General features: G+C 43.4%; 1 protein-coding gene across 1 annotated transcript in view; it reads right to left on the reverse strand.

Annotated features, from left to right (window-relative positions):
* The window catches only part of IPP (intracisternal A particle-promoted polypeptide), an 84,241-nt gene that overhangs the window by 25,047 nt on the left and 42,848 nt on the right, over positions 1-16,346 (reverse strand). Inside the window, exon 7 of the mRNA XM_069232851.1 lies at positions 8,072-8,209. Coding sequence (XP_069088952.1) covers positions 8,072-8,209 — 138 coding nt within the window. The remainder of the gene's footprint in view (positions 1-8,071; positions 8,210-16,346) is intronic.

The following is a 16,346-nucleotide window of genomic DNA, read 5'->3' on the forward strand; positions in this document are numbered from 1 at the left end:
CTAATGTGGAATGTCATGATTACACTTTAGATGTGGTATTGGAAAAACTACTAGAAGCTGGACTGACAGCATGGACAAGTGCAAATCTGGAGTATCATGGACACACACTGTTGAGGGAAGGAGAAGAACCTAAGATGAAATTGCTCAAGACTATTGAATGTGCGCCTGCTGCTACTGATAAGGAACAACTTTGTTCCTTTCTCTGCCTAGCTGAGTATTAGTCAATGTTTGTGCAGCATTTTGCTGAGGAGGTATATGAGCTAAGTAAACTAACGAAGAAGGGTGCGCAGTTTGAGTGGACGGAAGTGTCAGAAAGCATTTGAGAAAAACCATGTAAGAAATTGTGAAGGTGGTGGCTTTAAAGCCGTTTGATCCTCGGGATGAAGGTGCCAGCAAAACATACTCCGTAATAGAGAGATAGGTGCTAGCGTGCTGGTGGTCTGTGAGTTACTTTAAAACATACTTGTGCAGAACTACCTTTAAATTACCAACTGACCATAAATCCCTAAGTGATGTGTTTTCCACCAAGGGGGCTGGATCGTCAAATGGCTGTATCATCTGCAGGAGTATAACTCTGTGTTGCAGTATGTCTCAGTTATCAAGAACTTGAACACAAATTGTTTGGTGTGTCTACCATTAAAACAAAGAGGGCGAGAATGATAGGAGAATGATAGTGATGAGTGGCTGGTCACCAGTGTAAATGAGTCTTGTTGTGGAGTCATAACACAGGACGAGTGGAAGAGTGCAGTTGGAAGATGACATACTAAGGCAAATTGCTATGTTTTTGTCCTTCACCAACAACCAGGCACAGAGTGTGAGGAAGGAGTTTGGGGACTACAGGATGGTACAGTCAGAGTTGTCATTTGTGGATGGAGTACTGAGAAGGAATGAAAGTTTGGTGGTGCTACTGTGTTGAGCAGGGATGTGGAATTCTTATCGCCAGACGCCAGGAACATATTGTTTGGAGTCCAGGGCAACAAGTTATCATGTTTATTTGTCCTTGGGACAAGTAGGCCCAACCTCCTGCATCACAAACCCTTTGGCTGCCAGTTCACAGCGAAGGGAACTGTTTGCAATTGAGGCAATGTGTGTGTCCATATATTAATGAAAAGATGTCATTATTAGGGATGAGCGCGGTAAATAAACGTTTTAAAGGTCACACTGCGCTACTGACAGTGGTTCCAGTAAAAATAAAATAAAAAAAAAAGTGTACACATGTTTGAAAAGTTTAACAATATAAGGCAAAGTATAATGCTCCCAGATTGCTCTCTGAGTAGATGCAAATGTTTGCAGAAGCTTGTAAGCAAGAGTGATGATTCTTTGCTTTCAAAATAAAATGTTCAGAAAGAATTGCAAGTAGGAAAAAAACATTTTGCTACTATGAAATTTTAGGTGCTATTTCTCTGAGGCACCATTTAGTAAAACCCGTTGATGCATGCTAGTATTTCCCAAAAATATTCCTAATGGAAAATCAGTGTAGCCATTTTCAACAAGAATATGAGAACCATGAATATAAACAAGCACTGGCAAAGCCAACAGATCCAGCCTTTTTGGGAGTCTTTTGGTTTCGTCAATGCGTGTCTCGTTTGGCATGGCTTTTGTAAAACTTTTTGTTGTGGAAACTGCCAGGCCCTCATCATTGTAACAAAGACTGGCAAAAAGAAAAAAAGTTTTGGGTCTCAAAAAACACACATTGCCACCAGTGGCGTAACCATCGCCCCACAGCCCCTATCCAGGGAGCCCCCTTAGCACAGCACCTCCCCTGAGTGAGTCTGGAGGGTGTGGAGAACTATTGCTTACTGCTTTCTCCAGCCCCAATATATAGATCTGTGGAAAGGTGACAAAAAAAGGAAATTGCTATAGTAAGGATTGAAATTGCAAGTGATCAAGCCCTACTATAGTAGTAGCCCTGGCATTATCAGAGAGGATATTATCAGAGCTCTTACATAATGAGATTTGTGCCATAATTTGTTGTTGCACTACGTGACACCAAAGGGACAAGTAGATTTAAGAAGCAGCTTGTCCCTTGGACAAGTAGATATTTTATTAAATTCCACACCCCTGGTTGAGGTCTAGATTATTTGGGCTATTACAGGGGGGCCATGTCAGACATGAAGAGAAGGGCCTGAACAGATTGTTGGTGATTGGGCATGGACAAACACATAGAAAGGTTTGTGTGCCATTGTATATCATGTATATGCAGTGACAAGTCCCACAAGGTAGAGGAATCTACCATCACCAACTAAACTACTAGAGAAACCTTGGCAATGACCATATTGTGAACCATTCAGCAGCAGAGGCATTGAAGTAAAATATGCAATAGTTTTGGTAGATTATTTCTCCAAATGACCAGAGGTGGCTTTTCTTAGAGACAAAACCTTCCTGCCTAGAACTTTTGTAAGGGTTATCCTACTGGGAAGGTGTTCCTACTGACAATGGACCACAATTTGTTGCTACTGAATTTCAGACCTTTTTAAAGAAGGAAGGAGTACTTCATCACAGAGCAGAAGTGTACCACCCAAGAGGAAATGGTCCTGTCGAGAAATTTAACAGGGTGTTAAAAGAGTGTGTGCAATTAGCTAATGAAAATGGAATGGATTACAAGAAAGCGGTCAAGGAGACATTGTGGAATTACCGGAATACTCCCCATGTGGCTACTAGGGAGATGCCCTTCTCCGTGCTCAAAAGTAGAATTGTGGAATACTAGGAAAGTTACATTGTGCAACACATTGGAGCATAGTATCTTGTTGGAAAAGAAAGAAGGAAGGAGGGAATATGCTGGAGATCGATCCAGGAATGGAAAGTATGGGCATTAAGAAGGAGTGGATCAGAAGAAAACCAGTCTGGCACAAAGATTATGGGCCTGATTTAGAGTTTGGCTGACAGGTTACTCAATCACAAACGTGCCGGATATCCTGTCTGCCGTATTACGATTTCCATAAGCTATTTTGAGATCATAAAATGGTGAACAGGGTATCTGTCACATTTGTGATAGAGTAACCTCCTCTGCCAAACTCTAAATCACGCCCTAAGTTTGGTCATGAATTTTGTTTTCACCCTATTGTTTGCGATTACGTCTGCTCGTATGGCTAGCGTTATTGTTATTGTAATGTTGTTTAAAGTTGTAACAATTTTGTAAAGAAGGTAGATGTTATGTATCCTAGCAACTGAATGCTTCCACTGCTGGATTCAATATTGTAGACTCCAGGAGGAGAAAGCAAGCGGTTGCTGAAGAGCATGTTTAGGGGTAGTTGTACCCATCTTAAATAAACCTCTTTTTGTCCTGTTAACTTTAAGACAAAGGCTCATTTTCCAGATGAATGGCCATAATGGACACCCAATCAAGAGCCAGAATTTCTCACTGAGGCAAATGTGGGTTAAAGTGTCAAAAGATAAAGCAGTGGTGAGAGCGGGTAGCCCAGTCGCGTACCATATCATGTCAAAGGGTTCAGATTGCTATGAACACTTACTGTGGCTCCCAGACTATCATATGGTGCCACGACAATCTTGGTAAAAGCATCTCTGAATATGAACTTGGATAGTACTGAACGAAGAAAAATCCATGATAAATTGTTGAAAGCCTTCTGTGCATTCAAGCTATAGCGGTAGTATGGGAGTCAACGTAGTCAGCTTTTTAAATAATGGGGTAAATTACCCAAATACTGTACAAGAGAATTGTCCTCTCAAGAATCCTGGATATGAGGGTGTAAGGAAATGCCTCCTTGGCATGGTTACCCCCTGACTTTTTGCCTTTGCTGATGCCAAGTTATGATTTGAAAGTGTGCTGAGGCCTGCTAACCAGGCCCCAGCACCAGTGTTCTTTCCCTAACCTGTACCTTTGTCTCCACAATTGGCACACCCTGGCATCCAGGTAAGTCCCTTTTAACTGGTACCCCTGGTACCAAGGGCCCTGATGCCAGGGAAGGTCTCTAAGGGCTGCAGCATGTCTTATGCCACCCTAGGGACCCCTCACTCAGCACAGACACACTGCTTGCCAGCTTGTGTGTGCTGGTGGGGAGAAAACAACTAAGTCGACATGGCACTCCCCTCGGGGTGCCATGCCAACCTCACACTGCCTATGGCATAGATAAGTCACCCCTCTAAGCAGGCCTTACAGCCCTAAGGCAGGGTGCGTTATACCACAGGGGAAGGGCATAGGTGCATGAGCACTATGCCCCTACAGTGTCTAAGCAAAACCTTAGACATTGTAAGTGCAGGGTAGCCATAAGAGTATATGGTCTGTGAGTCTGTCTTAAACGAACTCCACAGCACCATAATGGCTACACTGAAAACTGGGAAGTTTGGTATAAAACTTCTCAGCACGATAAATGCACACTGATGCCAGTGTACATTTTATTGTGAAATACACCCAGAGGGCATCTTAGAGATGCCCCCTGAAAACATACCCGACTTCCAGTGTGGGCTGACTAGTTTTACCAGCCTGCCACACACCAGACATGTTGCTGGCCACATGGGGAAGAGTGCCTTTGTCACTCTGTGGCCAGGAACAAAGCCTGTAACTGGGTGGAGGTGCTTCTCACCTCCCCCTGCAGGAACTGTAACACCTGGCGGTGAGCCTCAAAGGCTCACCCCCTTTGTTACAGCGCCACAGGGCATCCCAGCTAGTGGAGATGCCAGCCCCCTCCGGCCACGGCCCCACTTTTGGCGGCAAGGCCGGAGGAGATAATGAGAAAAACAAGGAGGAGTCACTGGCCAGTCAGGACAACCCCCAAGGTGTCCTGAACTGAGGTGACTCTGACTTTTAGAAATCCTCCACCTTGCAGATGGAGAATTCCCCCAATAGGATTAGGGATCTGCCCCCCCCTGCCCCTCAGGGAGGAGGCACAAAGAGGGTGTAGCCACCCTGAGGGCTAGTAGCCGTTGGCAACTAACCCCCAGACCTAAACACACCCCTAAATTGAGTATTTAGGGGCCCCCAGAACCTAGGAAAACAGATTCCTACAACCTAAGACGAAGAAGGACTGCTGACCTGAAGCCCTGCAGAGAAGACGGAGACACCAACTGCTTTGGCCCCAGCCCTACCGGCCTGTCTCCCCACTTCGAGAAAAACACCGACGCGTTCCCCGGGGTCCAGCGACCTCTGAAGCCTCAGAGGACTACCCTGCATCTAAAAAGGACCAAGAACTCCAGAGGACAGCGGCCCTGTTCCAAAGAAACTGCAACTTTGCAACAAAGAAGCAACTTTTAAAGACCACACGTTTCCCGCCGGAAGCGTGAGACTTTCCACTCTGCACCCGACGCCCCCGGCTCGACCTGCGGAGAAACAACACTACAGGGAGGACTCCCTGGCAACTGCGAGCCCGTGAGTAGCCAGAGTTGACCCCCGTGAGCCCCCACAGCGACGCCTGCAGAGGGAATCCAGAGGCTCCCCCTGACCGCGACTGCCTGCTTCCAAGAACCCGACGCCTGGTAAAGGCACTGCACCGCAGCCCCCATGACCTGAAGGATCCGACCTCCAGTGCAGAAGCGACCCCCAGGTGGCCCTCTCCCTTGCCCAGGTGGTGGCTACCCAGAGGAGCCCCCCACCCTTGCCTGCCGGCTTCGCTGAAGAGACCCCTGGGTCTCCCATTGAAACCTATTACAAACCAGACGCTTGTTTGCACTCTGCACCCGGCCGCCCCCGTGCCGCTGAGGGTGTACTTTTTGTGCTGACTTGTGTCCCCCCTGGTGCCCTACAAAACCCCCCTGGTCTGCCCTCCGAAGTCGAGGGTACTTACCTGCTGGCAGACTGGAATCGGGGCACCCCCTTCTCCATTGAAGCCTATGCATTTTGGGCACCACTTTGAACTCTGCACCTGACCGGCCCTGAGCTGCTGGTGTGGTAACTTTTGGGTTGCTCTGAACCCCCAACGGTGGGCTACCTTGGACCCAACTTTGAACCCTGTAGGTGGTTTACTTACCTGCAAAACTACCCAAAACTTACCTCCCCCAGGAACTGTTGAAAATTGCACTGTGTCTAATTTTAAAATATCTTATTGCCATTTTTGCTAAACCTGTACATGATATTGTGTTGATTCAAAGTTCCTAAGATACCTGAGTAAAATACCTTTCATTTAAAGTATTGTGTGTAAATCTTGAACCTGTGGTTCTTAAAATAAACTAAGAAAAGGTATTTTTCTATACAAAAACCTATTGGCCTCGAATTGTCTTTGAGTGTGTGTTCCTCATTTATTGCCTGTGTGTATGTACAACAAATGCTTAACACTACCCTCTGATAAGCCTACTGCTCGACCACACTACCACAAAATAGAGCATTAGAATTATCTCTTTTTGCCACTATCTTACCTCCAAGGGGAACCCTTGGACTCTGTGCATGCTATTTCTTACTTTGAAATAGTACATACAGAGCCAACTTCCTACAGAGGGTTTTTAAGGTTATGTACCAATTTTTCTAGCTTGGAAGCCAGAAGTTTGGGGTTAATCTTCTACTGTAAAGTAGCATCTACAGCATGACCTGCAACTTTTTCTAATGTTGATAAATGCTGAAATGGTTCCATAAGAGTCAGGATCAGATTGTTTCAAACAGACTTCATGGACTTATTTAATTGTTCTCTGCTTCTTACAAAAATGAAGACAGTTTAATATGATCTATTTATTTAGTGTACAGCTCTTACTAAATATTAGCTATATAAGAATCTAAAAGACAGTCATTTTGAAATATTGATGTTATTTTGTCCTCTTTCATGTAAATAATGACATTCCTAAGTTTAATAGATCTGTGTGAGTTTGCTTTCTTACACTTCAGGTAACTTTCAACAACTTCACCCACTTTAATTCACATAAACCTTTTGTCTTTTCTTCTGCTCAATATGTTATCATATTTGTATTTAAGAAAGTATAACTTTTTCACCAGTATTAAACTCTGGGTTGAATGTAGAAAGGTTAGAGTTTTAATAATCCACAGGGAATTAGTGGAGTTTATACAAAATGGGGCAAATGGACTGTCAATTGCTCTTTCCTGGTATTAATCTGTTAATGGCAATGTATAGATTTGGACAAGGTGAGCATAATGTGAATTAGAGTAGACCTTTGCTTTGCTTTGCTGTAACTACAGACAAAAAGCATCACCGGGCTGATGATGTCCAACCTATAAGGCAAACATGTGCATAGGTTTCTTGCCCTTTGCATGAGGGACTTCACCAAAATGTTTATTTCATTTGTTTGTTTCTAACAAATACATAGTGGAACCTGGCCACATAAGCAATGCTGCTTGACAAGTCTCAGGCGGAATAAATAATAACTCAGATATGTCTCAAATAGATTCAATGGGGCCCATTAACATGCCATAATAACACAACTAGCCACCGAACGATTATAACTGTTCAACTACCACAGCACAGACATGCCATACAGCTGGGCGTTAAAGTACAACACCACTAACCATCAAGATAAATCACACAATGCCCTCCCACAACACAAAATAAGACATAACTTAACATACAAACAGCATACTCACATATTCATTTAAGTGGCCATTAAGGTATCAAATGGCACTTGCTGTCATCAGTAAGAGACAATGATTATATTTTTTGTTTCCTTTCAACTGTTGTATACCCACTTAAAACATTGCCTTGTTTTTAATTCACATCTCCAGTGAAGTGATTTTGCAAACCAATTTGAATCTGATCCTCAATCTTTGAATACATTTGTGGAAGACCTCCATTTTAACAACAAAGATCTGAAGACTCCCATTCTTTAGGGCATTATAAGTGAGCCTTTAGGAACCCCTACAAATTTAAAGGGTGAAATATATCCGCATTCAAGTTTGTGGAATACCTGAAATGAAAATCCAAACTTGTTTCAACCAAAGGGCTAGAATTAGACTGCTGTCGTTTCAGCAGTAAATACCTCTATGTGGCCTGGAACTTCCTGCACCACTGTGATAAAGTGAAGAGAGCAGGGATAGGTCTGCACCAGACCACCCATTTGTCAGGATCTACCTGCTGTCAGATAATGAAGCTTAGCACACAAAGAATTAGGTGTTCAAACTTGTGCCAAATAGGCTTCAGGGGAAGGAGTACTCTTTGGGAAAGTGAGCTATCCATATTACCCAGTGCATAGATGCCTCCAAAACAAGAACACACTCCGAGTCCACATCGTGGGTGATTCATAGATGCCACTGCTGCCCACTGCTTCGTTACAGGATCATAGCATTCAGCACAGTCGAAGATCATGGAATCCTTTTCACCTTTAGGGAAGCAGAAGACAAAAGATCATCAACAAAGAAATAAGTTTGGAAAAAGAGGCCAGCCTAGCAAGCTAGATAAAGGCTCAGCAAGACACAGGCAGGCTCAAAAACAAGATAACTAAGAAAGATGGAGATAACCCATGCAGCCTATAAGCCAATTCAAACATATATAGGTTGTCTCAGTTATCCAGGTGCTGGCACATAAATTAAACCTTGAAACCTAAACTCATGCTCACAAACCCTAAGCACCTCTGTCAAAGAGTGGATATAATACCATACAAAATGATCTGCTCAAATGAGAAGAAAAAGCTACTGGGTTTCTCTTGTAAGAATGGAAAACACTTCACTATGAAATAAAAAATAATAATACTTCCTTAACCTCTTAGGTGCTTTTCACGATCAGTGGCCGACACCAGGGAGGGTGTTGAGAAAAATCCTCTGGTGTGTTGCGCCAGAGGATTTTTTATTTAAACCCCCTGGGGAGACACGAAAGCTTCCTTCTCTCCCCCGCCTCCCCATTTGTGACGCTGAAGTGACAATCTGTTTTCACGTCACGTCACAATCTGTATATATATATATATATATATATATATATATATATATATATATATATATACACACACACACATACACACACACACACACACACACTTTTGTCAATGTGTGTGTGGTTTCCCTGAACGGACACGTTTCAACTGTAGCTTTTAGACAGCAATGAAAAAGTCAAGTAACTTGTGAAAATGTTTCTGCTACAAAAGGATATGACTTTTGTCTAGTAGCAGTTTTGATGCCATAAAGTAGCGCAGAAGGTTTATATGCCTACTGCAAAGATCAAATCTGTATTTTATGTAAATAGCTGAGTGGATTAGTAAGCCAGCCATTACCGGCGCTATAATACAAATGAAATATATGTGCGAGGGGGGCTATGGAGAGAGGAGGGGCACTTTTGCTGGGTGGTAGTGAGGGAACCCGAGGAAGAGGTCATGGTAGTGGGAGCACCAATAATGAATGTATTAGCCAGAGGCTCTAAAGACTTTGACAATTGGTATGTGACAAGGTGAATTAATAGTGTGTCTTTTTTGTTTTTTGAGTTTCTTAAGAGAACGTGGCGATTGAGAGAAGAAGCAAAGGTAAGGTGACTGACCTTTACTGTTGCACACATCACAAACACAGCCAACAGCATTTTTGTGACTGTTTACATAGGATAGTGTTTTGGAGCAAGAGTTTAGCAAGTAGCAGAGATGTCTCGTTAGATGTCTGCTGCTCAATCCCTAACTAGGGTTATGGAGGACAGCTGTGACATAGGATCAAAGACTGAGACAGCAGATACTGAGACAGCATCTGAGAAATAGGACAATGGCGCAGACTCTGGGAGTGATTTTCCCTGACAACTCCTCTTCAAGTGATTCTGAGGAAGGTGATGACGACAGTCCTGCTGTCCCTTCACAAGCACAGTCTGTGCAGCGGGACAACAGCGGGTTAGCCCAACCCAGACAGCAGGTGCATGTTTTGGCAAGCACAGACAGACTACTCTCTAGGGAGCTCCCCAATTTAGTTCAGCCACAAATTCCACCACCCAAATCCTATTTTGGAGACATCAAAATTATCTATCACAAAACAACCTGGTTTTGTACAGCAGGAACCTACATTTTTGGTAGAGGGCTCGGCGGCCATTTAGGGAAACCTACCTAACCTAGACATTTCTGGAAACTAGACACCCGGGGTAGTCTACTTAGGTGTGACTTGTGTGGATTCCCCAAAGTATTCTTACCCAGAATACCAAGCAAAGATGAAATGTTGAATAAAAACTCTATTTTGTCTTCTATTTCTGTCATACAAACTACAGGAATATGCTGGGATCCACACAATTCCTACCACCCAGTGTTTCCCCACCTGTCCTGATAAAAATGCTACCCCACTTGAGTGCCTGTATCAAGTGCCTGCGTCAGGAATGGATCACCCCAGGGTCAACAATTGCTCTCATGTAAGGACTAACATTGACCGTTGTGTGATCCATTCCTGACAAATGCACTAGGCCTACCCACACAAGTGAGGTACCATTTGTATCAGGAGATTTGGGGAAATGCTAGGTGGAAGGAAGTTTGTGGCTCCTCTCGGATTCCAGAACTTTGCAGCACCGAAATCTGAGGCAAAAGTGTTTTTTTGACAAACTTTGAGGTTTGCAAAGGATTCTGGGTAACAGAACTCGGTGAGAGCCCCAGAGTCACCCCATCTGAATTCCGCTAGGTGTCTTCCAAAAATATATAGGTTTGCTAGGTTTCCCTAGGTGCTGGCTGAGCTACAGGCCAAAATCCACAGCAAGGCACTTTGCAAAAACCAGGTCTGTTTTCTTGGGGAAAATGTGATGTGTCCACATTGTGTTTTGTGGCAGTTCCTGTTGCGAGCACTAGGCATACCCACACAAGTGAGGTACCATTTTTATCAGGAGATTTGGGGAAATGCTGGGTGGAAGGAAGTTTGAGGCTCCTCTCAGATTCCAGAACTTTGCAGCTCCAAAATCTGAGGGAAAAGTGTTTTGTATGCCAAATCTTGAGGTTTGCAAAGGATTCTGGGTAACAGAACCTGGTGAGAGCCTCACAAGTCATCCCATCCTGGATTCCCCTAGGTGTCTAGTTTTCAAAAATGCACAGGTTTAGTAGGTTTCCCTAGGTGCTGGCTGAGCTAGAGGACAAAATCCACAGCGAGGCACTTTCCAAAAAACACATCAGTTTCAATGTAAAAATGTGATGTGTCCATGTTGCATTTCCTGCTGCGGGCAGTAGGCTTACCCACACAAGTGAGGTACCATTTTTATGGGGAGATTTGGGGGAACACAGAATAGAAGAACAAGGGTTATTGCCCCTTGTCTTTCTATACATTTTTTTCTTCCAAATGTAAGACACTGTGTGAAGACGTCTATTTGAGAAATGCCCTGTAATTCACATGCTAGTATGGGGACCCCGGAATTCAGAGATGTCCAAATAACCACTGCTTCTCAAAACCTTATCTTATGCCCATTTTGATACCTATTTGTGACTTTATATTTCACCAAATGAATTGCTGTATATCTGGTATACAATGAAAACCCATTAAAGGTGCAGCTCATTTATTGGCTCTGGGTACTTAGGGTTTTTGATGAACCAACAAGCCCTATATATTCCCACAACCAGAAGAGTCCAGCAGACATAACGATATATTGCTTTGAAAAATCTGCCATTGTTGGAAAAAGTTATAGAAGAAAACGTGGACAGAAACGGCTAATTTTTTTCACCTCAGTTTCAATATTTTTTTTATTTTAGCTGTTACTTTCTGTAGAAAAACCTTGAAGGATCTACACAAATGACCCCCTTGTTGAATTCAGACTTTTGTCTACTTTTCAGAAATGTTTAGCTGTCCGGGATCCAGCATTGGTTTCACACCCATTTCTGTCACTAACTGGAAGAAGGCTGAAAACACAAAAAATAGAAAACATGGGGTATGTCCCAGTAAAATGCCAAAACTGTGTTGAAAAATGTGGTTTTCTGATTCAAGTCTGCCTGTTCCCGAAAGCTGGGAAGATGGTGATTTTAGCAACACAAACCCTTTGTTGGTGCCATTTTCAGGGAAAAATCCACAAGCTTTCTTCTGCAGGCCGTTTTTCCACATTTTTCTGTAAAAAACTAAACTTTTGCTGCATTTTAGCTAATTTCTTGGTCTACTCCAGGGGAGCACACAAACTCTGGGTACCTTTTGAATCCCTAGGATGTTGTAAAAAAGGACGCAAATTTGGCATGGGTAGCTTATGTGAACAAAAGGTTATGAAGGCCTAAGCACGAACTATCCCAAATAGCCAAAAAAAAGGCCCAGCAGCAGCACAGATGTAGCCCAGCAGCAGCACAGATGTAGCCCAGCAGCAGCATAGATGTAGCTATTCTGCTTTGAATACAGTATAAAAGAAACAGGCAAAAACGTAAGAATTGGCAGTGAGAAATCTTAGTTAGGTTAGATCATACAATTTGTTGGCTTAAAAAATATAAAGGGCTTTAGCGCAGGCAGTTATTAAAAAGATAAATTACATTCTTCCTTTATAGAGAAGAGTGATCTGCTTCCATTTTGGAGTCTGAGAAAGAAACAAATTCAGCAGAAGTAGGACTGAAAAACAGGTACATATATGTTTATGTAGTACAATCACAATGAATACATCAACAAGTGAAGAGAAATATATGTCTAGTAAACTTCAGAAACACTTATTTAACTCTCCAGTTTCATCTTAAAGTATGTGATAAGAACATTCAGGGTTGGTAAGACAAGCAAAGAATAAACATGTTAATAACCATGTGCTGCGTTCAGCTGTCCGTGAAGCAATCATCTGAATTACAGAGTTAGGTAAGTGCCAGTAGCCCTATTGTGCACATCTTTTCATGATAATGGGTGTCTTCGTCTAGACAGGATAGGACGTCTGTGCCTGCAGGGTTCAGAAGGTTGAATAACCAGGTTCACATTCATCTTCGAACAGAAGGGGAGGAGGGTCCCTTGCTGTTTGTCTTAGTGTCTCTTGCAGATTGCATGACAATGTGGAGAAGCTGGGGACTGTGTTGGAAATGAAGAACCTTCTAGTTTTATTTATTCGTTTTTCAGATCACAGATGTTTGCATTATTTTGAAATATTTATTTTTGGGTTCCCATTAACTATGTCACGTGTGTCCTAAATGTTAGGTCCTACGCTAGGAACGTCAGTCTCTTGCTTCCTGTGACTCATGATGTAGTTCTGCATGATCGTTTTCCGCTGCGCATTTGCTCAGTGTCACTAATATGGAAAATGTAATTTGGGGGTTTTGTGCAGGGTCAGGTGTGCTACACAAGGGAATAAGCAGGTGAAAGAACCCTGTATGTTGAAGTCCAGGTAGCTTTGTAGTATTTTTTCTAGGGTGGAACCTTTTCCTTCACCGGTGTGTGTTTTTGGGTTGGGGGTGTGGGCGAGGAGAGGCGGGTGGAAGGGGGGGGGGGTATAGAAAGAACAGACAGCGTGGAGGCATTCATTACACTGATGAAAAAAGGTTGTCCTGTATATAGTGCAAACCTACAGGCTGCCCAGGTTAACTACAGTATGGAAGCTTCCACCGAACACACCAGAAAGGCACCACCTTCAGGCAGACCGGTTAGGCTACGATAAAACAGACAGAACCCACAAACAAAGCAAGACTACGACCACACCCTCGGAGTCACCTTAATACACTGAAACAAACACCCGGAATACAATCTGAAATAAGTCATGCTTAGCTGAAAAGGGGTGTCAGCAGGGGCGTAGGAGACAATACATTTCTGGGGGGGACAGGGACAGCCTTGGGGACTTTCAATCAACCCTATACAAATCGCTTGTTGTTTGCGAACTGCAGGCTCCGATAAATATACACAATCATATATATTAGAAGTGAAATAGGGAGAAAGGAAGGCATGTTTTCACAGTCTGAAAGTATCTTTTATTGTTATTTACAATCACAAAGTAATTAGCTCAAATGTGAAAATAACATGTTGATTAACCTTGCATCTTCATGCACCAAGCAAATAAAGGTAGGAGGGTAAAAAGGAAGAACATGCCCTTTGCGTCCCACACCCATCATGCCCTTCGCCTCATGCCAATTGGAACCGCACTGGAGATATCAAAAGCGATTAGGTACAACAGCTGTAAGCTGTGCTCGGAAACCACAGTTCTAATAACACTTCTACTCCTGTGTGTGATCTTGGGAAGCTCAGCTCCACATTAGTCATAACTAGAAGCATTTCAACTGAAGACGCTCTTGGAGTTACAGGCTATATAAAGATGGATTCTTTAATCTCTGTAAACTGCAGTCACTAATTTCTTTAGAATCAGCTGTTTGTGATGCACCAAGTCGCTGATTAAAAAGAAAAGACATCAGAAAATGACTATGATAGTTTTATTACAGTCGAGTTCTGACATTACAATGCCTTCTGCCAGAGCTAGCAGCCAAGGTGAAAGGCAGATCAGGTCAGAGAGCATAATTAATGCAGCTGTTTAAAGCAAAAAAATTGAATGTTGCTTTTCTTTCTTCTGCTCTACTTTAACAGCTTGGAATGACAGAAGCTATGCACAAAGGTTTTAAGTGGTTTGTGGGAAAGTTGGTGGTGTGATCATGTATTATATGGGGTAAAATACCCCCTGCGTACATAAGGATATTGCAAGTCACCTTGAAGTTCATACCTTATAAACAAGCATTGGCAAAGCCAATAGGTCTTGCCTATGCAAGTTCTATTGCCTTTGCCAATGTGTTTTAGCCATGCTGTACACTAGTACGACTACTATTCAGCATGGCTCAAAGTTAATGGCATAAAGGAGAATGATGTGTCATCGACCGGTGTGGCGTAGTGTCATGGAGTAAGTAGAGTGTCCTAGAATGGAGCAGGAAACTAACTTTAAAGGAACAGGGGTCCCTTGAATAAAATGCAACACCACTCCCATAAAAAATGATATTAAAGTAGTATGCAAATGGAATGTGTCATGCATTTATTCAATCAAAATATAAAAGAGCAAATGTAGTGGGAAAACATCAACAGAGGAAATCGAGAAAGACTGGTATTCAGGCATTACACAAGTTATCTGTAAATGTCACCAATTACAAGAAAAATGTAAAAAGTAACCTATATAGTACAGTGGTGTGGAGGAGGCTGGCCTGGTTTGTAGTGGGTACCTATGGTACTTACACCTTATACCAGGTCCAGTTATCCCTTATTAGTAAAATGTAGGCAGTGTCTAGAAGCCAGGCTCTCTAGGGGTAGCTGTAGCTGAGCAACCAAGGCTTATCTAGGAGACATGCAAAGCTCATGCAATACCACTGTAGTCACACAATACTCACACACATGAAAGAAAATACTTAGTGTTACAAAAATAAAGGTACTTTATTTTAGTGACACAAATGTCAAAAATACCATAGAGACTATACTCCCTTGGGAGATAAGTAATACACCAATTATATACACTAGTATGCAGTAATAGCAATAAAAACAGTTAGAAAACCGTGCAATTCGTGAAAATCACAATGGTTAGAAATGGGCCTAGGTGAAACACAAACCATATACTAACACCGTGGAATGTTAATGTTGGTTTCCCACCTAGGCAAGTGTGGTGTGTAGAGGGGTGCTGGGAGTATTAGAAAACATCAAAGGTAAGTAATAGAACCCACCTCAGAGCCCAAGAAAGCAGGAGTAAATCACAGTAACTATCCTATAACACACAAGAACACGAGAAAGAAGATAATGCAAGAACCAGAAGAGACTTCAAGACACAAAGGGTAGATTCCTGGACCTAAAGACCTGTGGAAGAATGGGACTAAGTCCAAGAAGCACAGAAGAGTCCAGGAGGACAGGAGCCCCTGCTAACCCGAATCAAGGTGCAAAAGAAGAACCACTGGTGAAGAACAACAGTCAGTACTGCACGCAAGAAGATGGATGCGGGTTCCTGGTTGGTTCAGATGATATCCCACACAGGATGGATGACTGCAGTCTGGTTTGCCTCGCTGGATTCCGCCAACAAGCCTTGGCACACGCAAAGCTCACGGTTAGCGGAAAATGGCACTGCCAGGACCAGGAGGGACCTGGTGGACTCTACCCAGGAGGGGGAGTCAGAGAGGGCTCTCAGCAACTCAGAGAGCCCACAGAAGACCAGGCAGTGCACACAGGAGTCCCCCAGCACGGGGACAAAGGAGTTGCAAAAGGAGGCCCACGCAGCACAAAATCAAAGGATCCCATGCTGCCAAAGAACCACTCAGGAAGCTGTTCATCGCAGCAAAGAGTGCTGGGGGCCGGAGCTACATTGTGCACAAAGAATTTCATAGAAAGATGCCAACAAGCCTTGGCAACTGAAAAACACGTGGTGCACAGGGGTACTGTCTTGCGTGGGAAGGCAAGCTCTTACCTCCACCAAAATTGGACAGTAGGACGTCAGGACCATCGGGACCACTTCAGTCAACCACCCGTGATGCAGAATCCATGCAACTCATCAGGAGAGGGGACCCACGCAGATGGTTGTTATTGCAGAGAGGTGCCGGCTGAAGCAGAGGAGTGACTCCTTCACTCCAAGGGAGATTCCTTCATTCTTTTAGTGCAGGCTGAAGACCGGCTGTCCTCTGAGGATGCACGACCG

The sequence above is a fragment of the Pleurodeles waltl genome, chromosome 4_2, assembly GCF_031143425.1.
Source record: "Pleurodeles waltl isolate 20211129_DDA chromosome 4_2, aPleWal1.hap1.20221129, whole genome shotgun sequence".
Taxonomy (NCBI): Eukaryota; Metazoa; Chordata; class Amphibia; order Caudata; family Salamandridae; genus Pleurodeles; species Pleurodeles waltl.